This window comes from Erythranthe guttata, chromosome 4, assembly GCF_056151865.1.
Source record: "Erythranthe guttata isolate IM_541 chromosome 4, IM_541, whole genome shotgun sequence".
Lineage (NCBI taxonomy): Eukaryota > Viridiplantae > Streptophyta > Magnoliopsida > Lamiales > Phrymaceae > Erythranthe > Erythranthe guttata.
This window is the reverse complement of record NC_142536.1, coordinates 18,641,250-18,669,174: the sequence shown is the minus strand read 5'-3', so window position 1 is coordinate 18,669,174 and position 27,925 is coordinate 18,641,250. Positions and strand designations below refer to the sequence as shown.

The 27,925-nt window shown below is 36.8% G+C and overlaps 7 protein-coding genes across 8 annotated transcripts; 3 read left to right on the top strand and 4 right to left on the bottom strand.

The window, feature by feature from the left end:
* Positions 1-126: 126 nt before the first annotated feature.
* LOC105948997 (zinc finger (CCCH-type) family protein) lies at positions 127-5,262 on the bottom strand. Its single transcript, XM_088817201.1, has 14 exons — positions 4,583-5,262; positions 4,325-4,417; positions 3,945-4,238; positions 3,767-3,839; positions 3,420-3,552; positions 3,178-3,334; positions 2,903-2,986; positions 2,630-2,740; positions 1,765-1,932; positions 1,500-1,634; positions 1,202-1,297; positions 809-1,093; positions 671-714; positions 127-578 (listed from the first exon to the last, which is right to left on the bottom strand). The coding sequence occupies exons 1-14, from the start codon at positions 5,168-5,170 to the stop codon at positions 329-331; spliced, it is 2,511 nt and encodes an 836-aa protein (XP_088673327.1). The 5' UTR covers positions 5,171-5,262; the 3' UTR covers positions 127-328.
* A 3,395-nt stretch (positions 5,263-8,657) lies between these two features.
* Positions 8,658-10,737, top strand: LOC105948998 (uncharacterized). The gene is made up of 2 exons (XM_012972263.2): positions 8,658-8,972; positions 9,170-10,737. The coding sequence occupies exon 2, from the start codon at positions 9,182-9,184 to the stop codon at positions 10,511-10,513; it is 1,332 nt and encodes a 443-aa protein (XP_012827717.1). The 5' UTR covers positions 8,658-8,972; positions 9,170-9,181; the 3' UTR covers positions 10,514-10,737.
* Positions 10,738-11,414: 677 nt separating this feature from the next.
* LOC105949091 (Galactose oxidase/kelch repeat superfamily protein) lies at positions 11,415-13,597 on the bottom strand. Its single transcript, XM_012972359.2, has one exon. The coding sequence runs from the start codon at positions 12,737-12,739 to the stop codon at positions 11,552-11,554; it is 1,188 nt and encodes a 395-aa protein (XP_012827813.1). The 5' UTR covers positions 12,740-13,597; the 3' UTR covers positions 11,415-11,551.
* Positions 13,598-14,169: 572 nt separating this feature from the next.
* Positions 14,170-19,552, bottom strand: GRIK2 (geminivirus rep interacting kinase 2). 2 transcript variants are annotated; one of them, XM_088817199.1, is made up of 14 exons: positions 18,916-19,552; positions 18,728-18,792; positions 18,236-18,471; positions 17,728-18,134; positions 17,078-17,152; positions 16,950-16,994; positions 16,665-16,739; positions 16,482-16,569; positions 16,274-16,398; positions 15,771-15,866; positions 15,460-15,526; positions 15,244-15,359; positions 14,940-15,018; positions 14,170-14,836 (listed from the first exon to the last, which is right to left on the bottom strand). In XM_088817199.1, the coding sequence occupies exons 4-14, from the start codon at positions 18,022-18,024 to the stop codon at positions 14,697-14,699; spliced, it is 1,203 nt and encodes a 400-aa protein (XP_088673325.1). In that variant the 5' UTR covers positions 18,025-18,134; positions 18,236-18,471; positions 18,728-18,792; positions 18,916-19,552; the 3' UTR covers positions 14,170-14,696. The 2 variants fall into 2 exon arrangements, with proteins under 2 accessions (XP_088673325.1, XP_088673326.1); XM_088817200.1 differs by lacking the exon at positions 18,728-18,792 and having other exon boundaries at positions 18,916-19,207.
* Positions 19,553-20,326: 774 nt separating this feature from the next.
* PDX2 (pyridoxine biosynthesis 2) lies at positions 20,327-22,758 on the top strand. Its single transcript, XM_012972501.2, has 7 exons — positions 20,327-20,515; positions 20,635-20,762; positions 21,371-21,458; positions 21,568-21,641; positions 21,796-21,987; positions 22,224-22,321; positions 22,404-22,758. Exons 1-7 carry the CDS (start codon positions 20,464-20,466, stop codon positions 22,525-22,527), a joined length of 756 nt encoding a protein of 251 aa, XP_012827955.2. The 5' UTR covers positions 20,327-20,463; the 3' UTR covers positions 22,528-22,758.
* A 1,029-nt stretch (positions 22,759-23,787) lies between these two features.
* On the top strand, positions 23,788-25,597 carry LOC105949041 (uncharacterized). The gene is made up of 2 exons (XM_012972310.2): positions 23,788-24,518; positions 24,808-25,597. Exons 1-2 carry the CDS (start codon positions 23,951-23,953, stop codon positions 25,524-25,526), a joined length of 1,287 nt encoding a protein of 428 aa, XP_012827764.2. The 5' UTR covers positions 23,788-23,950; the 3' UTR covers positions 25,527-25,597.
* Positions 25,598-25,787: 190 nt separating this feature from the next.
* On the bottom strand, positions 25,788-27,512 carry LOC105948999 (F-box/LRR-repeat protein At3g26922-like). Its single transcript, XM_012972265.1, has 3 exons — positions 27,278-27,512; positions 26,175-26,944; positions 25,788-26,069 (listed from the first exon to the last, which is right to left on the bottom strand). Exons 1-3 carry the CDS (start codon positions 27,510-27,512, stop codon positions 25,788-25,790), a joined length of 1,287 nt encoding a protein of 428 aa, XP_012827719.1.
* Positions 27,513-27,925: the final 413 nt, after the last annotated feature.

Below are 27,925 nucleotides of genomic sequence, written 5' to 3'. Positions count from 1 at the left end.
AACGGAGGGATTAACAAAATCTGGAATTAATATAACCCTTGATAAAACTAAATAAAAAAAAGGGCAATTTTATCCATAAATACTAAATATTAGTACAAAAAAGGAATAAAAAAGAAAAGGAGCATATGAATAAAAAATTATAATCATCATAATCCCGGGATTAACGAAAAACGCGAAGGCCAAAATCATTTTTAACACAATAAAGAAGATTTCCTCATAAATACTTAAACAAGTTAATTAACAGGTTTAGCTGAACTAATCAAAGGAACAAATAAGCTCAAAAAACACTGCAAAGCAAACAGATATAATTATCTCATGAGAGGCGTATTTACCTCTCGAGAAGCATCACTAGCTCACAGTGTGGTGTATGGGGAAAAAGATCGACAGCCATTGCTTTGATGGGTTTGAACGGCTCAGAATTCGGCATGGACTTTGCTCTGTGTCGAGCAAGACCAGCCGAACTCATATTTCTCCATCCCCTGTTGTTCTTGTTATTTCCTTTCTCGATATTGTCTGGTGATGGAGTGCAGAGCTCGATAGCATTTGCCACCAAACTTTCGGGATTACACGAAATGTAGCTGAAAAAAGGAGAATTGGGTTTAAATTACATTTCCAAAATAAATTCATATGAAATAAAAACAAATGCTAAATTCACTCAAGGACAACTTACACAAGCCTCTTCAACTGCGATTGTGTGCGTAGAACTTTGATCACCTGCATTCACACAAGTACATTATTATTTAGTTGAATGGAATAACATTTTCCCATAAGTACATCGGGTGCAATTAAATACTTCAAAACCACTTACAGTGGGATGAAGTCCAACACGTGGGGGGTCCACTATAGCAACAACGTTTTTGAATCGATGCAGTGGGGAATTATTCTCCGGGATGCATTGCTTCTCCAACTGGGTTTCGTCTGTTGCACGTGTACTTGCATTAAACCCGTTTTCGGGGTCGACGCTTGAGTTCCTTTCTTCAGCACGTTCTACTTCAGACTCCTCTTTGTTTTGTGATGCTATGCTGACATCATCACATGGCTTTTCTGGTAAAGATAAGTACTCTTTCATCAACGACCCAGTGACATCCTCAGCCTGATAGTGCAACAGGGCACATCGAATTAGCGCAACACAAATTAATACATACTTGGTCAAGATTGATCTCCCAAAGAAAGAACAAGGACAAATAGAAAAAATACTAACCTTTCCACAGACAAATCTGCAGTTTTTTATGCCGTTAATTTCTGCATTTCTCTGTGCATCTACAACTGCAGAAGCATTCATTTCAATGCCGACCACCTGAACAAATTGAAGCTCATAATCATTTATCATTCTAAGGAACTAATATGGGGTGGCTGGGAGATAAAGAACTCCATATTACGTTATCTCATCAATTTTCTGTCTCGATAAATTATCTAAATTTATACAATTGACAAACCCTACAAGCAATGCAGAAAAAAGGGAGATTAATGTAATATTAAAATGGACTGTTAAGCATTACCATACCAACACGATGGGCTAAAGTGAGGCCTATTGTCCCAGTCCCACAGCAAATATCAAAGAGTAAAGTGTCGGGACCAAGACCAGCCCAGTCTCCAGCAAGTGAATACAACTTCTCAGCAGCAAGCGTATTAACCTGCCAGAATTTGAAAACAAATTGAAATTAACAATGTGAGATTTGAGAAAGAATCTTTCTCCATTTTTTTCTTTATTTATGGGTGTTTCTTAAATGAGTAGAATTTCACAAAGTAATCAGGTGATTGCACCTGAAAGAAAGCTGATGGAGATATAGAAAACCGAAGATTGCTGATGTGGTCATGAATTCTTGGTTCTACATCATTAGCTATCTCCAGTACGCCTTCGCCTCCTTTATTGATAAAAACACATCGCAGAGGTGCATCAGCTGGTGCAGCATTTGATATTCCAGTGTGATCCTGGATAAAGATGGCACAATACAATAGGATTAAGATGCATATAATTGATAAAATATCACACATGATTTTTTTCTTCTTCTATTTTGAGTGCATTTAACATTTAAATTTCAAGGTACTAATAAATTAACAAAGAAGGGTGCCCAGAGACAAGAGTCTGACACCAACGTGACGTACTGATGGAGATTGCAGTTGCTTTTCATTGGAAATCAGAATAATTTTTGTATTTAATTCCCAACTACAATCCAACAAATAAGTTGCCAACGAAAAACACAATAACTGAGTTGGAAAACTCTTTCCTATCTAATTATCTAATACCTGGAATTCAAAATTATTTATAATAAAATTTTAAGATCACTGAATGCTTCACGAACTAGCAAGTGTGCATGCTAAGACCCCAAAAAATATATGCATTATGGAACAGCTAAATGAGAGGGTGGAGATAAGGAGCCGAACATCCATTAAGCAAAGATATGTCACAGATTTAGGCCAACTAAGTAGCAGTTGAGTAGATAGTACTACGTCGAATTTGCGGAGTACTTGCTACTTAAACCCATTAAAATAATCAAAAGTCCATAATTCGTCGGATCGACTTGATAATTCGATCACAACCTTTTTTAGAAATCTATTTTAACATTCTTGAAAGAAATACCAAAATCAAAATCCACAGAAAATATACACTTGGCTTTCTGACTCTTACCTGAACTACAAATGCTGTAAGAGGCAAAGGAGGAGATCCCACAGAAAATGCTTGAGCTAAACGTTCAAGTTCATCTTTCACCTGCCCGTCATCAAAACCCTTTGTGCAAACCTGCAACATAACCAATCAAGTATATAAGGATTTGCAGACCAAAACACATATTTTAAATAGATTACTGAAAACAGACTTAAATCAAGTGAGTATTCTATACGATCAATAAATGAATTTTACAAAAGGCGGTCGCTCGAAATTGAAAGGCAGTAGAACATGAACCTGAACTATGAGAAGGACCTCTGAAATATTGGTTTCAGGATTGTCAACATCAACTATCTGGCAAGCCTTCTTTCCTTCACGAACCTTGATATAAATATAGGATACAAACAGTCAGTGGAAGAACTTTTGGTACTTTCTATTCAATAGTATTTAAAAAAAGGTATCGCAATGTTTATTTTGGTTTCTGAAATGAAGCAAAATTCATCAATTTTTGGACCATAAACAAACTCAACTACTTCAATTGATATTCACAGTATTTGTTGTACGAAACATACAGTAAGTTGACGCCAGAATCCAGAATTGTTCAATCTGTTCCATACGGGCAAGGCTGAATGCTGCTGCAGAAATTCTTGAAAAACAGTGGCATATTTGCAGGCAATTTTGGAAACATTTGGACAGTCAACAGGTTCCTCAACAGCAGTCACACCCTCCCTACACAAATTTTCCAATTATTTTCGAGTGGAAAAAAAAAAGCACATCAAATAATTATTACTATTTAATAATTGCAGACCCCCACCTGAAATTCCCAAGTAAAAAACCCACTGTATGCTTGCCTTGCAAGGAACATCCAACGGAGAATTCGCACTTGTTACGGTATCCATTAACAAGAGGTGATTCAATAATACCCTCCAACTTGCATGGAAGACCGCCTGAATGTCAGCACAGAGAATAGGTCAAAGAGCATTTTGAGTAAGAGAGACTGAGATAGTAATTTATTATAATGAAATAAAAGTGAGGATTTCTTCTCAGCTAGCATTGTAACATAATGTTTATACTTCTCCGTATAATTTACATATTACAGGCAAAATGCAAATTTTTGCATAATAATTTTATTGAACTTCATAGACATGGTCAGACCCGAACCTATTTCTCTGGCATTCAGAATCCATTCTGGAAGTGAAACACCGTTTGGACAAGCCTTACGAGCATTGCGAGTCTACAAATAACAAAAACGAAAACCCCGATTAGTAGACTGCAAATGGAATTGGATTCCATCAGTTGCAAAAGGCGAGAAAATAAATTACGTATTTTTTTTACTAACTAGTTTTTTGAGAGTTTGGGCCAGAGAGTTTTTCTTGTGCTCCAGCTGATCAGAATATGACATGTGAGCAAGTGGAGTGACTGCATCACGTGCACTTCTACCCTTTGAAACTGAACCATCGGTAACTAGATTGCCATTCTCGTCATTGCTTGCAGACTCATTCATGTCACCATCTGTCGAAGTATTTTCCAATTTCTGAGTCGTAACAACTTTATTACTTTTCTCAAATGGCCGGGGAATGACGTCTGAAACCTTTAAAGTTCTGTTATTGCCAATGGATTTCCCATCCAATTCCTGCAAATTCAAGAATATCAGTCTGAATAACCAATTTCAGACATCTGATAATGTTTCGAAAAATGAATCTCAATTCTCAAGTGTACCTCTGCAGCAATCTTTGCTTGCTCTGCGCTTTCAAAAGTAGCAAATCCAACAATCATCCCTTTCTTTTTCTTGGCTGATTTAAACACAATTCCCTGGAGTAGCAATTTTTATCAGACCGCACGGCATACATCAAGCATTATGTATCAACTCAAGCAAATAACACGAAACATACATCGAAAAATCGGAGGACAAAAAAACTCAGATAAAGTAACAGTTGATGGAAAAAGTAATTACAGAATTAGACAATAAATAGTAACCTGTTCGGTGAGGAAGCTTCTCAAATTATCGGAACTCCACTTCATAGGTAAATTAACGAGGCATTTCGACAAACCAGGAGAAGATTCCTCCCCATTCCCCTCCACAGCATCGGTCATCATTACACCACACTTCTCCGCCGCCGCTGCCGCCTCTTCCTCCTTTGTTTTGGCCATCTTCTTCGCCCGCTCAGAGGTGGGGTCCCAGGTGTTATCGGGCCGTGGCTTGAGCTCCGCCTCTCCGTGAGCGTACCGGCACGATTCCCCATGGCTGCATGACTCCCCGAATCTCCGGAAGTACGAGCAGAGGCTCGTTTTCGACATTGGATGCTGCTTCTGCGATTGGGTCGGGTCGGTTGGAGTTTCCGGTTCAGGTTCGGACTCCCGCTTCCGCTTCTCCGGCAGGTTGGTGTCGGCGGCGGAGGAATCGGGAGGAATTTCCAATGGATTCGATAGGTCGGAGGAATCGCAAGCATCCATTGGAGAGGTTAGGGTTTCTATTAGCCGGACTTCCGATGGGTTCGATTGATCGGAGGAATCGAGGGCGTCCATTGGAGGGGTTAGGGTTTGTGTTGGCGGGATTTCAGACATTGGAGGGTTTGGGTATGAATGTAGAAGTGGGGTTTCAGTTTTAAAACTGCTTTATACTTTACGCATGTAGGAAAATATAAACCACTCTCAACATTTAGGATTAAGAAAAATAAATAAATAAATAAATAAGTGACAAATAAAAGATATTATTGTGTTAAATAGTTAAAAGAAAAAAAATTATTAAATTACTTTTTTCGTGAAATTAACATGTTCATTAAAATAATTATAATAAAAAATTTAATTACTTTCTTTTTAATCGAGGAACCCGTAACCAATCGTATAGGTGCACTGAATAAACCGACATGCTCGTATAATAGTTTGCAAACCATACAAAAAATGTAAAACCGAACTAGACTAACGATAAGTTTGAACTTGTGTCAATTAAGATAAGTTTACTAAGCAATGTTTTTAATATAGAGTGGACCTAAAATCTCAAATCTTCAAATTGAATGGGCCTAAAATCTACAAAAGCCCAATAAGAATGGAGTATGTCTAAATCAAACACTGGATCATATATTCGGACTTCGGATGAAAATTGGAAGGGAAAAAAAATCGACTTGCTCCAATTCAAATTAACGCTTTGTTTGATAACATTAAGCACTGTACACTGAATGTTGAATACATAATTGAATGATTAAGATAAAAGTCTGATTACTGAATGTTGAACGTTTAAATTTGTTTGATAACTGAAAGAGCTATTGCATCTGACTAATATAAGTTTACGATATTAGATCTCATAATTGTTAAATATATATTTATTTACTCTCAAAATTATTAACTATGTCCATTGTAATTATTATATTAAATTTCTTTTCACAAAATTTATCTAAATTATACATTTATTACATATAAAAGATAAAATTTTCAACATAATTCTAATCCTTCATTGTAAAATTAATATCTGTAACAAAGTAAAAATGTATCCATTTTTATAGATATTAGTGGAAGAACCAAACTGTGGCAAATCAAATTTTTATTATAAAATAATGAATAAAAAACAAATTACATAACAATCTTTGAAACATCTGGCAAACTAATAAAAAGGCCACCGCGTTCATTCTGAGTTATGTTGTCTTCAAAAAGTCAACTACTTCCAACAAATTTTAGGGGATAATTTTGTGTGACATTATATTCATTTCTATTCAGCCGACCACTGAATCAATAAGACTTGATTTTTCGGCTGAATCGGTCAGCAGTAATTGGTTCCATTCAGAGTTATGCATCAAACAAACTAAATTGCTTCTATCTGGCCGAATAAGAGCTACTCTTGTATTAAGAGGCAATCAAACAAGGCCTAAAAAACTCTCGATTTTGGAACAAAATTATCTTCTGGATTTCGGATTTTCTTTTTCTAGATTTCCGGAAAAAAAATCGGAATTGGAGTACATATTATATGCCGATTGTCAATCCGATTATAATTTTAAAAAATAATTCAAATATTCTGAATTTTTTTTCCAAAAATTGCATTTATGATAAATAATAATAATATTAGTATGTATACTCTTCCATATCTTATCTTATATATTAAATAAAGAAACGCTGGGCAACTCTAAAAAAATCATAATGATATTTCTGTAATTATTTATTTTTAATATTTTTTCTCTACTAATTTCTAACTATAATTTTTAACAATTATCAAAATTAAAACTAACCCGTGAAGGATCCTACCTTATTGGTACTTATGTAATTATTTACTTTTAACATTTTTTCTCTATTAATTTTATAACTATAATTTTCAACAATTATTAATCTACTATTTTTTATCAATATATCTCAAATCTTAAGAGATAAGCTAGAAATTCGATTGGTTAAATCTAGTCTATTCATTTGGATTATAAATCCTATCATCTTAATATGTAAAATTTAAAAAAACTAATGTTACATAAAATATGGATAATACTACATTATTAAATTTTAATATATTAGTGTACTATATTTTCTTATTTCGTATTAAATTGATTAATTTTTCTTTTTACTATTTAAATAATATCCCGTGCATCGCAAGGGGAAAACTGCTAGTTATAAATAAATTTTTTTTTTTTAAATTTCGCCCATTTTGATTGTTATCATTTTAATAACTTTAAAACAAATATATTATTATTCTTAAGATGAAATAATTATCCGATACAATGTTATAGAGTTGTGAAAAATAAAACTTAAATTCAATTCTGACGGTCACCTATTTATCAAATATATATTCATATCATGTGCAAAACTTTGGTATAATTTAAAAATAAAAATATTGACTTTTTGGTGAAAGAAAAAGACCGTTGGGACCATTAGTTTGTCAGTCACTATATATTACTAATTATTTGCAGTAACCCATTAATCTAATACACTATCTTTCATGGTCTAAAAGTATTAAAAAACAAACTCATTAAAGAGTTTGTGATAATAATATTTTTCATATATTACAAGTATAATTCAAGTGATAAATCAATATTCCCAAAAAATCCCACACTCTAAGAAAAGTATCAACCTGCAATAAATTTTTATATAACAAGAAAATAATTTAATAAAAGGCACGCATTGGACCAAATTAGACATCTGAAAATTAAGTCATACTAGCACAATAGGAAGATTATATTAAAATATTGCTCTCAACATATAACAAATACTGAAATGTAAACTATCACATAATAATACTAAAATCGATACCAGAAAAACTGAAGTATATCGTAATAGATAGGAGAAGCTCTGCCATGCAATATGTTGGTCGGGGACATAGAGGAGGAAGTTGTAGTTTATTGGAGGAGGGCTATTCAATTCCAGCAGTGAAAGTTTTTGATGTCCAGACGGTGGTGCCTCGGCGACGACCATCGGTGATAAGGTGGTAATCGTGAGAATCTAGAATGAAGACGAATCTAACATTAAAAGTTATTCAAATAGCAGGACTTAAATAAAAATAGAGGGGGTAAGAGATAAAATGAAAGGAAAAATTACAATTTTCATCCCTCAAGTTTGCACCTTTTACATATGACCCTCATGTTCATAAAAAAAACACATTTGGTCCATTATGTTTAATAATTTACCACTTATGGCCCTCTCACTCAATGGACCGTTAGTCCATTAGTTAAGACAGTGATACGAACACACTTAATATCGTCAGTGCAAATGAAAAATTGACGGAAAAAACTAAACGTGTTGAATGTTTGAAACACGAAGGACCAAATGTTGAATCCGTGCATACTTGAAGGATGAAAACGGTATGTTTCACTAAAATTAAAATATAAATTTAAATATAATTAAAAATTAATATATCTTGCTTAATAATAAGAATCAATTTTCCCCAAAAAAAATAAATAATTGATACCATTTTCACATGGGGTGCTTTAAATAAGTAGGTCCTCCGTCAACCTCAACTTTCCACTCTGCATCCAATATTCATCGTACACGTAGGTACCTGCTTACCCAAAAACGACACCGTTTCGAACCTTCGTCCAAATCAAACCTCTATATCAACTCCACAGCTCAATCACTCTCTCTCTCTATCTCTCATTCTCTCTCTCTACCTCGTTCGCTTCACCTACTTTAGATCCACTCCTTTTAATTTCATCCCATTTCCATAACCCCACTGTTCGATTCTTCTTCTCAAGCTCAATTTTGAACAATTTTACAGAATTTTTTTTTTAAAAAACATGTAATTCCGCGCTTAATTCTCAACTCCGTGATGAATTGAGGTAAAATTGAAGATGGGTGGTGATTGGTTTGAGCCGATGGGGAGAAGGGTTCAGAGAAGGGTGTGGCTAGGGTTTCAAATGTCAATGGGATTAATGGTGGGTGGAAACCACACCTCCTCCAGGTTTTGCACTCGCTAAACTGTGTGTTTTTCTACAGTTAGTCTTAGTTGGCTTTCTATTTAAAAATCTCTTTTTTTTAACTACTGAAATAATCTTATTCTGTGAGCTTTTTTTTGAGTTCATACTAGAGTATAGATCGATCCGCCTGCTACTTTCGAAACTACTTGAAAAAAAAAAAGATCCGTTTTTTTTTTTTAAGTTGAAGAAAAACATGGACTTGAAGAAGTTCTTGAAATGGCATCTGCTTGGTGGGCCGTTGATGAGGCGCGTGGTGCTTAGAGCCTTCATGCTTGTATTGGCTGTGATTGTGGTTTGTTTAACCCAAATGACCCGTGAAATTCGAGTGGTCGAGCCAATGTACTCGAGCGCCGCCGACGAATGCCCGTTCGATTTCGGATCAGACCCGGGTTTCAACCTCACCCGTTTCTTGAGTTCCGGGCCGTGCTCGAAGAAAACCCTCTTCGGCGGTGCTTCTCCCGTTTCCTGCAGAGAAAGCGAAAACTTGACTAGAACAGTTTTCAAAGAATTGATGGAGAAGAAGTTGCTGCAATCGAACGCTGGAGCGTTGTGCGTGGGGCCCAAATCCGGCTCCGCTGTATTGGCATTGCGCCATTTAGGGTTCTTCAACGCCTTTAGTATCGAAAGGCACCCGTTTTTCTCTCTCCTCAAGAGGAGATTCGTGTACGAGCTCGATTTTCAGGACAATCTTTTCGACTTTGTTTTCTCCGATAATCTCGATAGGGTTTCCGTCCCGGCCCTACTAGTCTCCGAGATCGAGCGGGTCCTACGTCCAGGTGGCACCGGTGCTATGCTCGTCGGCCCCCACAAAATCCACTACGGTGGTTTCTTGAAAAGCTCCGATATCATTCATGCATGTGAAATTGGATCTTTCTCACTTTTAGTGTTCAAAAAGAGGCTCGAGAGTTTCGCCTTTCAACTCCCGGATAAATGTGCTTCCGTCACAAATAACGGGCCCTACATGAAGTACGTCGAACGGCCTTTAGGGTTTCCTGAACCCTCGTATCTCCCCAACTACATGAACATTTCTTCTAGAAGCAAGTTGGTCTATATCAATCTTGGTGCGGGTGAGTACGCAAAAACGAGCGTCGCAAAAATGTCAAAAACCTATTGTGGGGACCACCATGCGGCGTTCGAGGTGTACGTTATCGACCATAGGGCATCGGTGCTTTCGTCCTACGTGACGGATCCGGGTATCAACTTCGTGTACCATCCGGAACTTTCCGGAAACTCCTCTGCTCCGGAGATTACCTCGGACGAGTTTATGAGCGCCCCGAGTGACGATGAAGGGTTCGACTTTGCTCGCTGGTTTGACGAGACTGTTTCCGACGGGGATTTTGTTGTGCTGATGATGAAAGCGGAGTTGGTGGAGATGGATATTCTCGTCGAGCTGTTTAAATCGGGAGGTATATGCCGTGTGGATGAACTCTTTCTTCGATGTCCGGACAGTGGTGCTGACTGTACGAAGACCGTGGAGAGTTTGAGGAAGAGTGGTGTGTATGCTCATGTGTGGTTGGGGGATTAACTAGGGTTACTTGATGGTGGTGTGAGTTTGATTTGATACGATTTAGTGTTTGGTTGTGTGTTGTGTTGAAGAATAAAATGAGTGGAGGTGGTGGATTTAGCATATGAGCTGTCTTACCATTTATCTTCTCTGTGTAACTGTGTTTTGAATTTGTGTTGTATGTTGAATGGAGTGTTGTTGTTTTAAAAAGTTTATGCTATGATTAAAATATTAATCTTTGTTTATTGGGGTTGTGTTGCTTTGTGATTTGCATCAATCTTTTCATTAAAGAAGCCTCATTTGGGAATAATAAAAAGTTTAAATTACGGCCATCCTCTAAGGTAACGACAAATTACGAAAAACTCCACGTGTTTGGGTAATTACAACCACCTCAATTATTAATCTAATTACACGTGATCATAATCTGATATTCACAAGTGCAGAGACACATCTTACGATCATCTTGTTTTAAAATGTAGAGCTCGAAAACAGATACCAATTGGAGAATATTTCACATAATTTAGAAAATTCACTAAAATAGACACTTCAATGGTGGGAGTGAAAGAAGATTCATAGTTAAGGGGTTGATGTTATTACCAGGGATTTTTTCGTCATTTGACCTTAATTCAGGGGTGGCCGTAGTTTAACAAATAAAAATATGGTTGTCAAAGAAGACCCAAAAAAAAAACATGAAAACCATGTCAAAGTCATTTTATTACAAATACAAGGTTGAAAAACATAAGAAAAACCACTAGACTTTACAATGTTAACTGCAAAGTAGTAGTGTCTCTGAATCATGCAGTTTTAAAATGCGAATGACGAACACAGAAAATCCGAGAAAACGAACAACAGAAAAGTTCCGAAACCAAAACAAGATTCAGAATCTCATAAAACCCAAAAAAAAAAAACTATTATGCAACAATTAAAAGAGAATAATTCAATAATAACAAATCCGTTCGACACAAATACGACAATACAACAAACTTAAAACCGAATACAACAACACAATAGATGCATTAAAAAACCTGTTTATGTTTCTGTTTCTGTTTCTTCCCTCCTTCAGCACCCCATGACAGCACAATTGTAGACAAACACACCAGCATGCTCCTTCACACCTAGTACCTCCCAATCCAACGCCCCGTCTCTAACCCCCTTTTTCGGACACCAAGAATTCAACACGATCGCTTCCCCTTCCGGGCCTCTCTGCCCCCCCACAACAAGAAGATTCTCTCCACAAGACTTGAAAGCAAGCCCCCACCCATTCGATGAGTCAGCCCTAACCGGAAGTCTCCCTAACTCAACCCAAGAGTTCTTCCCCTTATCATACCTCTTAACCATGTTGGTCATATACTCAACCGCATAGAGCTCGTTATTTACAACAGCAACGAGTGGAGGAGCTTGAGCAGCTCGATTCACGTTCGGGTACATACCCTCGATTCTCCTCCACTTTCTTGCCTTGAGGTCAAACTCCTCTGCACAAGTCAACGAATCTGTAGGGCCCGTCATTCCACCGATCACGTAAAACTTCCCATCCATGAAAAACCCCGAGCACAGTCTACGTGGCGAGTGCATGCTAGGCAGCATCTCCCATTTCCCAGTCAAAGAATCGTAGAGCTCTGCAGATTTCAAGATTTTCCCGTTTTTATCACTCCCACCTGCCACAATAGCTATTGAGCGAAGACTGCCCGAAGCAAAGAGGCAACGGGGGCGGTTCATTCCTTCACACTTTGACCAATCGCGGTTGGTCAAACTGTACTTCCAAATTGCGAATTCGAACAACTCGCGCCCGAAGACTAGGAGTTCATTCCCCACAGCTAGTGACTCTTTGTCCGCATAGTTGAAACAGTCATCGCAGGGTATTTTCGGAAGTCTTGCCCACTTGTTTCGGAAGGGGTCGAATGCCTCCCACCCCCTTGGATCACATACCATGTAGACCCAATGCTCCACAATATCCAATTGCCTTCTCAATCCGTATAAGTAGCCACTTTTGATAAGCGTGTAGAATCTCATGTTTAGGCAGGACAGAGAAGCGTAATCTGATCTACTAGCACGAGCTAGACACGTTAGAGCCACGTCATCGTGCAAGCCAGGGAGAAAGGAATCACTTGATCCGAAAACACGACCATCTTCACCTTCTCCTCTTGAACTCGTTTCGGTTTCTTCTTCAACCGAACGAGCAAGATTCGTCAGATTGGTGTTGTAAGAACAGAGCTTTAACTTTTTTGAGTCCCGGGCTTCGGAATCCATGTTAGCCCCTTTCTATACCACACACACTAATAGGTTTAACAAATCAATTGAATCCCAAAATTTCAAAACCCCAGTTATAAACCAAAATTATTTTTAAGTCATTTTTATTTTTCCATCCCCACAAAATCAGGTATTCATCATGTATCAATTATACCCATCAATTTTGTTTCAGGTCAAGAAATACTTCTCCTTTTAAAAATATCTTCACCCTACATTATAAATAAAAACTATATTCACACTTGAAAGCTTTCAATTATTCCCAATCCATGGAAAGAAAAAAAAAAAAAAAAAAAAAAGGAGAATCAAAATCTATTTCAATAAAGATTCAAACTTCGATTTATCAGCGAAACCCCATCCGTATACCCCCAGCTTCTTATTCTGGTTTTATGAAGAAATAAAACAAAAACATAAAACAACAACAAATCCAACAAATTCAGCTTTCCAGCTGGAAAACATACAAATTATATTAGAAATTGAGCCATCGATTCGGATCCGAACCAGGAGCAACAAGTTAATAGGATCTTCCCTGATAAAGCGGCGTCATTCCGGCACGACAGATGCGGCCGCCGGGATATCCTTCAGCTGAGAGAAAATACTAGAGCTGTATCGGAAATCAATCCCGTCGATTGTAGAATCCAGCGCCGGCATCGTCGCCGGAGACGGTGAGGGTAGAGAGAGAGAGAGAAGTGTGAGAGTAGAGAGAGAAATTATTTTTCCCCTTTTCTATGTAAAGTAGTTTATTTGCAAAATTGGCACGTTAATTACAAGTATTTATGATTTTATCGGGTCAACTTTTTTCAGTTTTACTTTTCCTTAACGCGTGCCCTATCCTTTTAGCTGCTGCCCATATTTACTTTCTCCAGGTTTTTATGTACACACAATAACAACTCATATAATATATATTAAAAAAATTAAAAATATATGTATAGAGCATTTTTTAAATCACCACAAATTAAAAAAAAATAAAAAATTTACAACTAGACCACTAAAAAAGTTTAACATAATTTTTGGTTAAATTTGGATATACAGAATTAATTTTACTGTTATGAATTTGACTCAAATAATACTGATTTAAGACGAATTCTTGAAGATTTGAAGAATACTACTAATTGTAGTTATTCAAATAAATGCAATTAAATATTATTTAAAAAAAATTAATATGGGTAACTGCAACATATTTCAGTTTAAAACGCTATGATTTATGATCTAATAAACTATTTCTCTTTCAGGTACAAAATATTTCCATTTAAACACCAAATAGCAAATACACATACTATTTTTATTTAATTATAAAATAATCCATAAATTTAACATAAATAACACAAAAATAAAACACTAAATTATTAAAAAATAAAAATTTGGACTGTATATAATTTTCAATAATATAACAATGAGAAAGGATGCTACCAAAATTTGGTAGCAATTAATTAAATAGAGTAGGACCAAATCATTTCCTATAAATGTATGACAAAATAAATAAAACTCAACCACATCAATAACTTCAACACATAAACAGAAAATACACAGACAGAACCAATCCCATCACTGGACCATGCCTTAATCATATACTGTTAACTGTTCACTAAATTCACTAGATTTCGTTTTTAACAATCGAACGATAATCGGAAAACAAAATTAAACGAAGCCACGAAAAAAAAACAACAAAAAAAGAACCATTCTAAATAAAACATCAACTGAGAAAAAACCTCCATACACAAGCAATGTTTTTTCGAAAATTTACGAGAGAGAATCAGAAAATATATAATTTCTATCAAACAAAGGCTTTTTTTTTTTTCCTATTTTCTCTTCAATCTAGAAAAACCAAGAAGTCTAGTAGGTTCCGTCCGCAAATGCATTGCTTGTTTTTGTCTATAACCGCCTCGGTTGGGCATGTAATTTGTTGGTCGAAGAGAGGGGTATTCTGGTAAAATACTTGTGTGTGTGTGTGTTAGTATTGTTACGTGAGTAGCATATTTGTACCACTCCCATCGGTTACTTCTCTCTTACACCAGCACGGGTATTTGGGGAGTGGCCCTTCTTCTCCGATCACCCACGCGTGCTGCGCCACATTCTCTAGAGTCATTCTTTGTTTTGGATCTGCACATTAAAATTCATCGGTGAGGCTAAAAAAGGAAAAAAAACAAAATGGATTCTCGAAATGTGAAAGAAAATGAGGACACGATAAAAAAAAAAAAAAGACCTTTGCAAAGAAGACCCTCGAGTAGGTCTTTCAAGAGAGGGTTCATATCATCAGGGAGCAATAACGGGTTATTTACTATCTGAGCGAGGCAACATTTTACAAATTAGACAATAAAATCGGCAATAAGAATCAATACTGGATATATATATATATATATATATATATATATATATATATATATATATATATATATATATATATATATATATATATATATATATATATATGTGTGTGTGTGTGTGTGTGTGTGTGTGAAAATATATTATTGAGAAAATGTTTTCTAGAAACGGAAATATTCACCGACCTTGTCGTAGGTGTCTTGGAGAGTCTCTCCAAGAAATGGGTAGTTACCCAGAATTAAGCAGTAGAGAGTAACTCCGACAGCCCAAGTGTCGGCTGCTTTTCCATGATATGTTATTCCTATATATATAAGATGGATTTCAATGATTTTAAGTTTTTATAAATTTACATGGTCAAAAGCAGGCGCTCTCATGATTCATTACAAAAGAAAAACGCTGACCTAAGCAACATTCAGGTGCAGTAAATACAGGAGTTCCAGGGGAGCGACGAAGCTCGTCATTATCATCCTACAATAAAAAGTGATGAAATAATTTTACTTGATTCCTCCGAGCAAAGATGTAAGCATACATTCTATTTTGTTGCATCCAATTAGAGGGAACGAACGATTGCATTAAAGTAAACATGTTTGTTTACCATAAAAGGTGAAATTAAACATTTTATTTAAAATAGATACAGGATGAGCAAGACTCGTAAACTAAATCATACACTGTACGTTGAGAAACCTGTTATTTAAAATACAAAATTACGTACCTCAGAAACCTGGCTGACGCTGAAATCAGCAATCTTGACAGTGCCAGAAGCAGTAACTAATAAGTTATCAGGTTTAATATCTCCATGCACTATATTCTGTCAATCGAAGATGTTAACATACGATATTAGTGAAAAATGTGAGAGCAAGCATGAGAAATACAATTCAATTTAAAGCTATCAAAAACACGATCGGAGAAATATTGGTAGGTCAAGGCTTTACAAGAAGACTAAACAGCCTACGCAATTTATAAATTATGGTACATCTGCTATTAAGATAATACAATTTCAATATGTATTCAAGTGTTGAAACCGATTAAATAAGTTACAGGCATTTGGTCTATATACTATATCATGATGTCACAAAAATATTTAGAGTTGAAGAAGTGCAATAAATTTTTTTGGTAAAAAGCAAAATATTTAAGGAAGTGCAAGAAAATATTTAGGTTCAAAGTTATATATCAAACAGAGAGATGAAATTGCAAAAAGTAGTCTTAGCCTCGTACATGAGCATGAAGGTACATCAAACCAGAAACTACATCACGTAAGTATTTCCGTGCAGTATTTTCTCCTAGACGACCTGGCGGACCAGCACCATCACAAATCCATTTGTCTTCGACATATTCCAGAACTGAACCAAAGTATCACTTAGTCAACTTAAAAAGTCAAAGTTAGCTTAGGGGGAGGGCATAAAAAGGACATAGCATAAAATACCCATGTAGAAGTGGTCAGTTGTGGGGTCATCAATAACCTCAACTAGGTTGACTATATTAGGATGGCTTAACACTTTCATGATTAAAACCTGAAAACACAACATTAATAATACAAATCAGAATATACAAACAAATGAATCGATACCTCAAGGAAAATAAATACACAAGACGTAAGTATCAATACCTCACGAAAAACGTCAGTCATTGCAGTTTCCGAGGGTGCAACTCGTAGCTTCAATAAATGAGATTTGTGGAAGGCCTATGCCAAAAAAAATAAGTAAAGCTGGTTATGATCCTTATCAATAAACATTCATACACATGGCTGGCTCTCGATTGTGCTTTTGCAAAGGTCTAAAGTTAGATCCTTATCAATAAACTCTTTAATCCAAAGCGGGTAAAAAATACAAAACGAAAATTTGATGGCAGATGTAACAACTAAATACTTAATCAAGAACACAGTCGACATTACCTTAATTGCATAATGTTTTCCATCTGTGCGGTTCCGATAGAGAACCTAAACATTTCCAAAGACGTCATTTACATGTTAGATAGCATAAAACAGATCCAGAAAATTTAATATTTTAGAAATGTGCTCACCACTTTCCCATAGCTGCCAGCACCAATCTTGTGTTCTCGTACGTATTCATTAACGGTTTTGTTCCCATCTTCATCCTGGAACATCAATAATGGGTACTGAATGAATACTAATATTTTCATTGCGCAATCTCTCAAAACACAAATATCACACGAACAACATATTTCTACCATCAGAGAGATTTGCCTTACGCTTCAACTATCCACATGCACAGAGATTGTTTTAAACCCAACTAAAAAGTGCTACACACATGTTACAATCGATTTTTTGTGTAGCAAAATATTGAGAACAAGAAAGCCACAATTAAATGCAATTTCTGAGACACATTGTAAACACCACAAGAATGGATAGCTTACTAACCTAAACGATCACAAATTCCAATGCATCATATTAGTTTTTTACGGTAAAGTCCATGTCCTTTTCTTTTCCCTTAGTTTTTATTTTTGAGTTTTTCTGTTGTGTCTTATACTTGAAGGGGAGGGGGTATATTGCTTTATGGACCCAACTTCTTAAGTAACAATGCTCTCTAATCTCACAAATAGCAACCAAGTTATTAATTGTGTTAAATATTGTTCATTCATATGAACTAGGTCCTAATGCATAAGTGATTGAGATGAAAGCAAAAGAACGAACACTTTTTCCTGCAAATCACCTCTGAGCGTATCACAGTGTAGGTTTCCTTAACAGGAGACTCCCTGCATATCAATCCATGCTGCAGTCGGTACATGAGAATCTCTTCCGAACGTTTTGTAGGGCTTTTAAAATCATATTCATCGCCATTTCCAGTATCAGACATGTCACCATTGTAATAATCATCGCCATCATCATCTTCCACGTCATCATCCAACAGGAACTCCTGTGAAGGATTATTACTCATCCCCCTACTGGATCTCATCACCTTCTTCGGCTTTCTTGCAAACGAGAAACCGAAGCACCAACAGCAGCCCATCTCTGCCACTTTCCTCAATCGAATTCCTCTTAGTGTATACTTTGCAATGCCAAAAACTGTCCCCCAATAATTTAGAACACACAATAAACTAACAAGCCTGACTGCAGAACCTGAAGACAGAGAAATCGTAAAAAAACGTAATATTTATCAAGTCTAACACAAATTCCAGAAGCTTTAATTTCAAGATTCCTAATTGAAGTAAAGAAATAACCTTTTCTCTTTGTCTAATGGAAAAACTGAAGTGGGCTCGGAATTTCGATCAACTACTCTCTTCCAGAGGATGCCATTCAGCAAAATGAAAGAAACAGTTGACCATACTGATTCCATTGCGATTCAAAGCCAACATAGCAAAGAAGGCCCCACTTCAATTATTGTTATAAGAAATGAGAGCAGGCTAAGCCCTCATTTTCCTGCCTCGTTAAGCCAACAACGCCTCGAACTATTGCCCTATTTATTTATAGAACAGAAAACAACAGAGATACAAAAAAAATTATAAGTGTTGTTTTTTTAATCAAGACGGCAATATCAATGTCTCGTTATTCAACAAAAAAAAAAGCTAATTTTATAATGCAAGCAGATCCATTCTGGATTTAGGCTGATTGCAGGAAAGGACAAAGGCTTTGCTCATCGAGAACATCCAGAAAATTATATATACAAAAAAACAAAAAAAACGAAGCCAAACATAAACCCAAAAACGAATTACCTTTCTCAATGACGTGTTCGACAAAACGATGAAGCAACAAAAAAAAGCCCTAGCCGTAGCCCTAGCTGTAAAATCAACAAACAATCCAATTCTAATCGACCCCGCAAAAAAAAAAAAATTGAACAAAATAAACAAACAGGTAATCACGAAATGAAAAAATAAAAGCAATTGGGTTCAGATTTCATTACAGCCCAACGGTTCTTCGTCGGAGAGACGCGCACGCAAAGGCGGGGGAGAGAGATGTACGGAGGAGGAAATTTAGGATGGCGAAAATAAAATCGATGTGAGAGAAGAATATGCTGAAAATTCAATAAAAGAAAAATAATTTTGTCTGTATATATATACTATGATAAAAATAATGAAAATTTGGACTGGTTGGTTCAGGATGTAATTGGAATTGAAAATTCAGGTAGGGCAGAAGAAGAAGAAGAAAGGGGTTTTTTTTGGATGGATGTTTGTTAGATTTGGGGGTTGGCGCGTGGTGGGGGTTGGCGCGTGGTGGTCAGTTTCCAGGTCTTCCTTTTTTGACATCCAAATTGGTAATTAGTTTGGGGAGTGTTTGGTAGTTGGAAATTTTAAATCCAGAATAGGAAAACGGTTTTCTTTCCTTTTCAGTGCCTTTTTTTTCTTCTTGAATTTGGATACTTATTGTAGATGCTATATTCGGATAATATACTACAATAAGGTATATTGTTTTACATGAAATTTATAGTGGAAATTGTTTTGTTGCTCCCTGAATAATATTTTCTATAGCTAATAGGATACACGGGTTTATACTATTCGCTAAAAGTTCTCTGAGCGTTTTAACCTAGACCAATATAAGATGAAGTTATAGAAATATACAGTATTAACCACATTTACACTTTCAATATGGAAAAATTGTCTATCCCTTTAATCGCGTACGTTTTTGTTCTGCTTTGTGCTTCGTTGGTGGGTATTGATCAATTCATGATTTTGTGAGCTTTTGGTTCGACTTAGCCATTTTGCAGTGTGAGGATAGGAATGCATGGTGCGATTCATGTAAGTGATTCGAATTTTATGTAAATGGAATATAAGTTCATGCATGTGATGTTTCGTTGTTGGTTATCAATCATTTTGATGGTGATCTTAGTCGAGAATGAAATGATCTTAGCTTGTTTTGGCCGTTTTTGTTGTTCATCGTTGTTAGTCGCTTCTGTATTGTTGTGTTTATGGTGCGATGATAGAAACACAATACAATTCGCAGATGCGCATACTATTATTCTGAGATACATGTGTTATGTTAACGAGATCTTATGTTTAAGTTCGTCGATTTTTTAATCTTTACATTTTTGTGTTGATATGAGAGGAAGACAGTTCGATTGCGATAAATTTAGTCTACTTTTTAGGGTTTTTTTGTAAATAAAATATAACAAAATATCACATGTATTTCACCAAGCATAACATCAATATCTAGTTGGATTTAGACAAACAAAAACAAAAATAAAATAATATAATAAATCGGCCCAAATTGAAAAAGGGACTAAAGCCCAATAAATAAAAAAGTTTAATTGGGCCTGAGTCCATTTTGTAAGCCAGCCGTTCGTTCATGGCGGCGCACCTGGAATTAAAAAGGGCAAAATTTTGACTCCCATTTTATCCCAATCATTCCAATTCCGTGAAGCAGAGTCTGACACGATTCTCTGATTCTCACTTCCTCCCCCGGAGTGGTACTTTGTGCTTTGGCGGGTTGTACCCTAATTGCGCGGCCGGCAACAATGGCGGTGGGTGTTCTTGCTTTACAGGGCTCTTTCAACGAACACATTGCAGGTATTCAATCTATACTCCACTACCCCCATACCTTCAATTATATATATATATATATATATATATATATATATATATATGTAATCGATTAATGTGTGTGTGTGTGTGGATTGGTGTTGCAGCGTTGAAAAGGGTGGGGGTGAAGGGGGTGGAGATAAGGAAGCCGGAGCAGCTGCAGAGCGTGACGGCGCTTATTATTCCCGGTGGGGAGAGCACCACCATGGCTAAGCTTGCCGAATATCATAACCTCGTATGTGTTTTTTATGTCGGCTTTCTAGGGTTCTATTTCGCACATATTTATAGAAAAAAAGGCAATTTTTAACATGCTGCTTAACTGTATTTGAAACACATTGGCTTATCAAATTTACCTAAAAACCATTTGATTGATTCATCTTAATATTCACAGTGATTTTATAAGTCCGAGGAGTTCTGTCGTCGGAAAAGGGTAAAATAAAATGACCTATTTGTGAATAAACCTCGGTTCGATTTTTGAAAGTGTGATTTTTTTTTTTTTTTTTAAATCACCTGATTTAAGATGACATCTGTCGTCATGTCCTAAGAATGAAAACAAACGAGTCCAGTCGAACAATCTTTAACGTTAAGACGAAAATCACTCTGTCCGAAAAGAGAATCGATTTTTTTGGTCATTCTTTCGAATTCAATGGCAATCCTATCAATGAAATGTTCAACTCTACGAAGCTTGAATTTTAAGGTTATGTGTGTCGTATGAAACACGAGGAAATTGAAATGCTTTTGATAAGTCGTCAATGGCTTATGAAACACGAGGAAATTGAAATTGGAATACTGAATTCTTTGACATTCTCTTGCTCTTTGTGCTGAATTTTGTTACAACTGCAGTTTCCGGCATTACGGGATTTTGTGAAAATGGGAAATCCGGTTTGGGGGACATGTGCAGGCCTTATTTTTTTAGCTGACAAAGCAATTGGTAGGTATTTATTTTTACAATTATTACGTTACGCTTCTACTAGGTTCTTAACTTTTAAGGATTATGGAGTCTTGTAATTAAGTTTTAAAATTGATCAATCTTGTTTCAGGGCAGAAACTTGGCGGACAGGAACTTATTGGCGGCCTTAATTGCACCGTTCATCGAAACTTCTTTGGTAGTCAGGTACCATACGCGTAACATTCTTCTTGAGTTCACTAATTTTATTTACAACTTTTGTAAGTTCGAAGATAGATATTTCAAATGCTCGTTAATTCTTGATTTTTCTGATTAACACTTTTAATAACACTTAATCTGAAAATGGATATCACTGGATCAGATTCAAAGCTTTGAGGCTGAGATTTCTGTTCCGGAAATTGTGGCCAAAGAAGGTGGTCCTCCAAGTTTCCGTGGTGTGTTTATTCGGGCCCCCGGAATTCTTGAAGTGGGCCCGGAAGTACAAGTGTTGGCAGAAATTTCTGCTCCATCTCACACAAGTACTAAATCTGATTCTGCCCCTGAAAGTCTAGAGGTAGAGAGTTATATCTATTTATTTAATTATCCTAAATGAAATGTATATATGTTTCGGTGAATTCGTCTCTCATCTTATGATAAACCTACTCACATCTGAAATTGATTAATGTTAATAAGTGAGAAAATCGTCATATGCAGAGACCTAAATGAAAATGTTAATAATTTTTTTTCATATGGTACTTTCAGCAATTTGATTTTTTCAATCAAATCATAAATTACTAAATTACCCTTCAGGAAAATGCCGGATCTGAAAAGAAAGTGATAGTTGCTGTAAAGCAAGGGAACTTGCTAGCAACTGCTTTTCACCCGGAGCTTACTGCAGACACCCGATGGTCTGTCTCGTGTTCTTTGTGTACTAAACTTTTTCTTATTTATTTATTTAGTCCCTAAACTATCTCCAATATTACTATACAGGCACAGTTATTTCTTGAAGATGGTGAACGAGACCAGCCAAGAAGCATCGACCAGCACCTCATTATTGCCTTCTGAGGATCTGATTCTCTCCGAGAAACCCAAGTATGATCTCCCGATAATTTAACGAACCAAAAATTATTTAGCATGTCTTAAAAAAATTGTACACCTCCGTTGTACATACTACATAGTTTTATAAAAAGTTGATTATAGTTGTTCGAATCCTCGATGCTGACTAAGAAGTCGCAGTTATTACAAATTACTGTCAAACTCGTATCAGATAACGTATGTTGTGCAGAATTTGTTCATCACTTCATAATTATTATTATATTACACATGGATCTGTCCGTTGATTGAATTGTTGTATTATTACACCTAAAAAACGTGTCTTTACAAAATTTCGGGACGCGTTTTGGCTAGAAAAGCATGTTAATCGCGTTGGCAATTTTGTATCAACACCGGCCTGAAAGGGTCTTTTCTACTCAATGTGTATGACAAAGTAACTTCCTATGTAAATTTGTATATTGTTTTTTTTTTTTTTTAATAATAAAAATTAAATTGTTGTTCTGACTTTTGGATAGTGTAGAAAGTAAGCCTTCTGCAAATCTCAAAGCTGTACTTGTGCATATTTTTTTATGTCTGAAATAGCTTCTGCCTTGAGAAAGGGATTAAAGACCATCCATCATAAGTCATAACCAAAATTTCCAGGTTGGAACTGATAATAGTAAGGGTAAATTACGGTCAACCCCCCCGAGGTGAGAACAAATTATGAAGAAACCTCTTCCGTTTGGGTAATTACAATCATTCCCTCAACTATGAATCTAATTACATGTCTATCCTCATGGTGTCAAATTCAATAGAATCTTCCACGTTAGTGGAATTTCTATAGTTGTACTCGTTTTGTGCAAAAATGCAGTTTATAATGCACCACAATCTGATATTTATAAGCCAAGTGATACACCTTATGATCATCTTGTTTCAAAATGTGGAGTTCGAATGGGATAAAACGAGTACCTACTAGAGAATATTCCACATAATTTAGAAGATTCTACTAAATTTGACACCGCAAGGATGAACGTGTAAGAAGATTCATAGTTGAGGTGTGGCTGTAATTACCCAAGCATAAGGGGGTTTTAGTAATTTGACATTACCTCAGGGGTGGCCGAAATAATAATAATAATAATAATAAAGATTTATAATAAGGAATTTCATAAATAAACAACAATGCTAGATAACAAAAGCATGATAGTTATTAGAATAGTCAATGGAGTTGACTTACGAGAGACTCAAGCAGAACATGTTAGTTCAAGGTTGTGTTGATTATTCTGAGAAGAATCAAATAAAAAGCCAACTTCTAACAGCTGTTTTCGCCATGGGAATAAGCTAACTCACATAACTTTAGCCAAATTCCACGGCGATCTTTCGTTTACCCGAGTACCTATTTAAATGCCTGCATTTCGTGTTTGTTTGTCCATAGCAAAAAATCATTTGAAAGTAGAAAAAAACAGAAAACTTCGAATTTGCATGAGAAGTTGATAAAAAAAAAAGTTATGGAGGCGAGGAAGCTGTGTTTCTTGATGGCTTTTGTCCTTCTGTTCGTCTCGATGGAGGTCGGCACCATTCTTGCCCAAGGCGACGACAATGGTAATAACAATGGCAACGGGAATGGTAGTAACAACGGTAACAACAACGGGAACGGCAACGGCTCCAACAATGGTAATAACAACGGCAATGGGAACGGGAGTGAGAATGGCAACGGTAACGGGAATGGCAACGGAAACGGTAATGGGAACGGAAACGGGAATGGGAATGGGAACGGTAACGGGAATGGGAATGGGAATGGGAATGGGAATGGGAATGGGAACGGGAACGGGAATGGCAACGCAGGCGGAAGTAAACAGAAGCCGCCTCTGAACGATGCGGCTTCGACTAACTACACACCGTTAGCGCCATTGCCAAACACGCAAGAAGAAAGAGCTTTCTGCAAAGCAAGAGGCAAATGCAATTTCAAGACCCTCACATGCCCTTCTCAATGCCCTCAAAGGAAGCCCAAGAAGAACAAGAAGCAAAAGGGATGCTTTGTTGACTGCAGTAGCAAGTGTGAAGTCACTTGCAAATGTAAGTCCAACTCAACTTTTTTATTACATTTAACACCCCTATCTTTTCTCTAATTGTTAAAAAAAAACCCCATATTATTTTTTATCAGCAAAAAACCCCCCTATGATCCATTTTTTTTCTCAGCAAACTACCCATAAAACTCACTTTTTTAGGGGGTTGTCTGATAAAAAATGCATTATAAGGGTGTTTTTGCTACAAAAAAATGATACTGGATCTTTTTTAGCAATTATACATTATATAGGGGTCCTAAATGCAATTATATAATGTATGTAATTAATCACGTATGTAGGGAGAAGGCCCAAGTGCACCGGATATGGCGCCCTATGTTACGATCCACGCTTCATCGGCGGCGACGGCGTCATGTTCTACTTCCACGGCGCTAAGGGCGGCGATTTTGCCATCGTCTCCGACGAGAATCTCCAAATCAACGCGCACCTCATCGGTACTAGGCCTCAGGGGCGAACTCGCGATTACACGTGGGTGCAAGCTCTATCGATCATGTTCGATGCGCACACACTAACCCTAGGAGCCAAAAAAGTCCGACAATGGAGCGACGCCGACGCGCTCATCGTGAAGTGGAATGGCGAATCGATCACCGTCCCGACCGACGGCGAGGCGGAGTGGAGGGCAAACGGCGCAGAGAGAGAAGTCGTCGTCGAGAGGACCGACGACGTCAACACCGTTAGGGTAACGGTGACGGGATTGGTCGAGATCGACGTGCGCGTGACTCCAATCGGGGAAGAGGAAAATAGGGTTCACAACTATCAATTGCCTACCGGTGACGCGTTTGCCCATCTCGAGACGCAGTTTAAGTTTTTCGATTTGTCCGACGATGTGGAGGGTGTTTTGGGGAAGACGTACCGGCCGGGGTACGTAAGTCCGGTGAAGAGAGGAGTTCCGATGCCGATGATGGGCGGAGAAGACAAGTACTTGACTCCATCTCTCTATTCACCTCTCTGTAAAGTTTGCATTTTTAAGAGACCTTCAATTTCAGTTGCTGTTGTTTGATTTGTATATTAATCATTTGTTTTGTTTGTTTGATTATTATAATTAATAAATGTACCATTATGTGTCTTATGTATTTGATTTATGTTGATAATGTGTTTATTGTAATTTACGTAATATGCTAATCATGTCGGAAAATTATCGAAAAGAACTGCTGTTATATATATAAACTTGTTTGCACCAAGATGGCACAAACAGGGCATTCTCAAGCACAACCAAGCAGTATATAATATAAATTCGATGGTCTTGAATTAAATTAAATATCTAGACTACAACAAAATTAATCGAATCTTGTAGTATTGGTTGAAATTGTTTCCGCACACGAGCGATCGTCCTTTCTCGGCTTGTGTAACTTTTGTCGGGGCTAATTTCCACGATAAGCTCTTCAAGTGCCGTAGCTTTTCCAACAACGAGCACCCCGAGTTCCACTTCATTCGGGGATGCTTCGAGTCCCGACAGTTTCACCGTTTTCGGATGATCATCATTTGAGGCCTTGTTCACCACCTTCATACGATAATATCGTTCGTCAAACCTTGTTGCCGTAAACTGCAAAATTATAACAATATATTAATGTACATATATGAATATAATCGAGTCCAGTACTTGATCAATTTTTGGATAATTTATAAAATATTAGGATATATAAATTACCTTAATCTCGAGTCTCTGCAAGCACGGACAAGCGTCGATGAAACAAACGAGTTCCTGGAAGCTAATACTATTCCTGGATAGATGACATTCCAACTCCACATGTTTAACCTTCGCCAATTGCTCACTAATTATATTGCCGCGCGAGAGGATTTCAGTTCCGATTTTGATACAATCAGTGTCCAACTCAACAAGTCTCGGCACATTTGCTATCACGAGCAGACAATAACGCGGAAATTCATGAAACCTCATAGATTCGAGGTTCGTCATGTCTCTAATCTCCATGGTTTTGATACTCCAACACGTACTTATGCTCAAGTGCTTCAACTTTGGCGCCAAATCGCCAGATATACGCACGTCGCTCAATGCATCGTTACGCGAAATCGAGAGGCGCTCGAGAGCGACGGAATTCGAAAGTAGTAGCCTCAAACCCTCGTCGTCGAAAACAACGCCTTGTAGAGATAGTTCTTTTAGTGATTTGAAGGCCGGTAAGTTTCTTTCGAAATTACAAGGAGGAAAGGGGAAACGGGCCGATGCGTGAACGGAATTTAAGTGTAGGTGGACGGTTCGGACGAATTTTTTGGAAAACGCGAAATCGAGCCACCTCTCGATTGGCCATGTCGTCTCGTCGTCCGACCACGTGTTTATCTGGAACCAAGGTAAGTAGAGTCGAATTTCTTCTAGAGCCGCACCTCCCTTGAGTGAGTCCAATGTGCGATCGATTATGCTAGCGCAACTTCTTTCGACCTCCTCATCGAATACTCGATCATCACCTATATGGGCACCACAGACATATCTTGGTTTAATAATAATAATGATTTCCCTAATTATTATTATTAAGAAATATTCACAGCGTCGTTAGCAGGCAGCAAGTTTCAACTGCAGGCATTAATTGTAGTAGGAACTGCAGAGGAAATAACCGCACCGCCGTTTATAGACTTTCTTGGAATTGGCGGCAGCCTTTTGAATTAAATTATTATTATGTATGTGAAGTTTTAAATTATAATTAAGGGATTAATCGATCATGTTGTCTTGCTTAATTAAATAATTATGTGTCAGGGTTTTTTCTGTGTATCAGGCATATATATAGAGAGAGAGAAAAATACCTTTTTTGCGGCTGCGCTTCTCTTCTTGATCTTTAAACGCTCCTAGTTGTTTGGAGGTTGGAGAAAAATCGAGACGGGTGGTGTACTTGTGGAGCCCACGCCAACGTGTGGATAGGACGCTCGTGCACACAGCTTCGGCCACCGGTAGCCATGAGATTATCGATACGAGAATATCGTCCGGCAGCTGGCTGATCTTGTCCACCCCATCATCATCATTATCAATATTATTAATCATCTTACAATTACTTGCTCTCTAATTAATTTATCTAGAGCCTTCTTCAATCTGTGTACGTAGTATGAATATTTATTTATAATATATACATCGACATATACGTATATATAGACAGAGAGATAGATTCAAGCTAGGTTTCATATAATCTAAACAGAATCACATTAGAACTAGAGGTTTTATGTATATTTACCATAAATAATAATTTAATAAAGGCAGAATTGCATTGTAATTAGGATACGCCTATATTTGCCTAATTAAGGTGAATTTCGAATATTAGATTATATTATATATATTACGTAACATATAATTGAGCTGTTAAATATGTTTTGAATTTTATTTTGGGGCAAATATTTTATTTTATGTTATATTATTTGGTTTCTCCTGTAATTTAAATCATTTGTATTTATATTTTAATC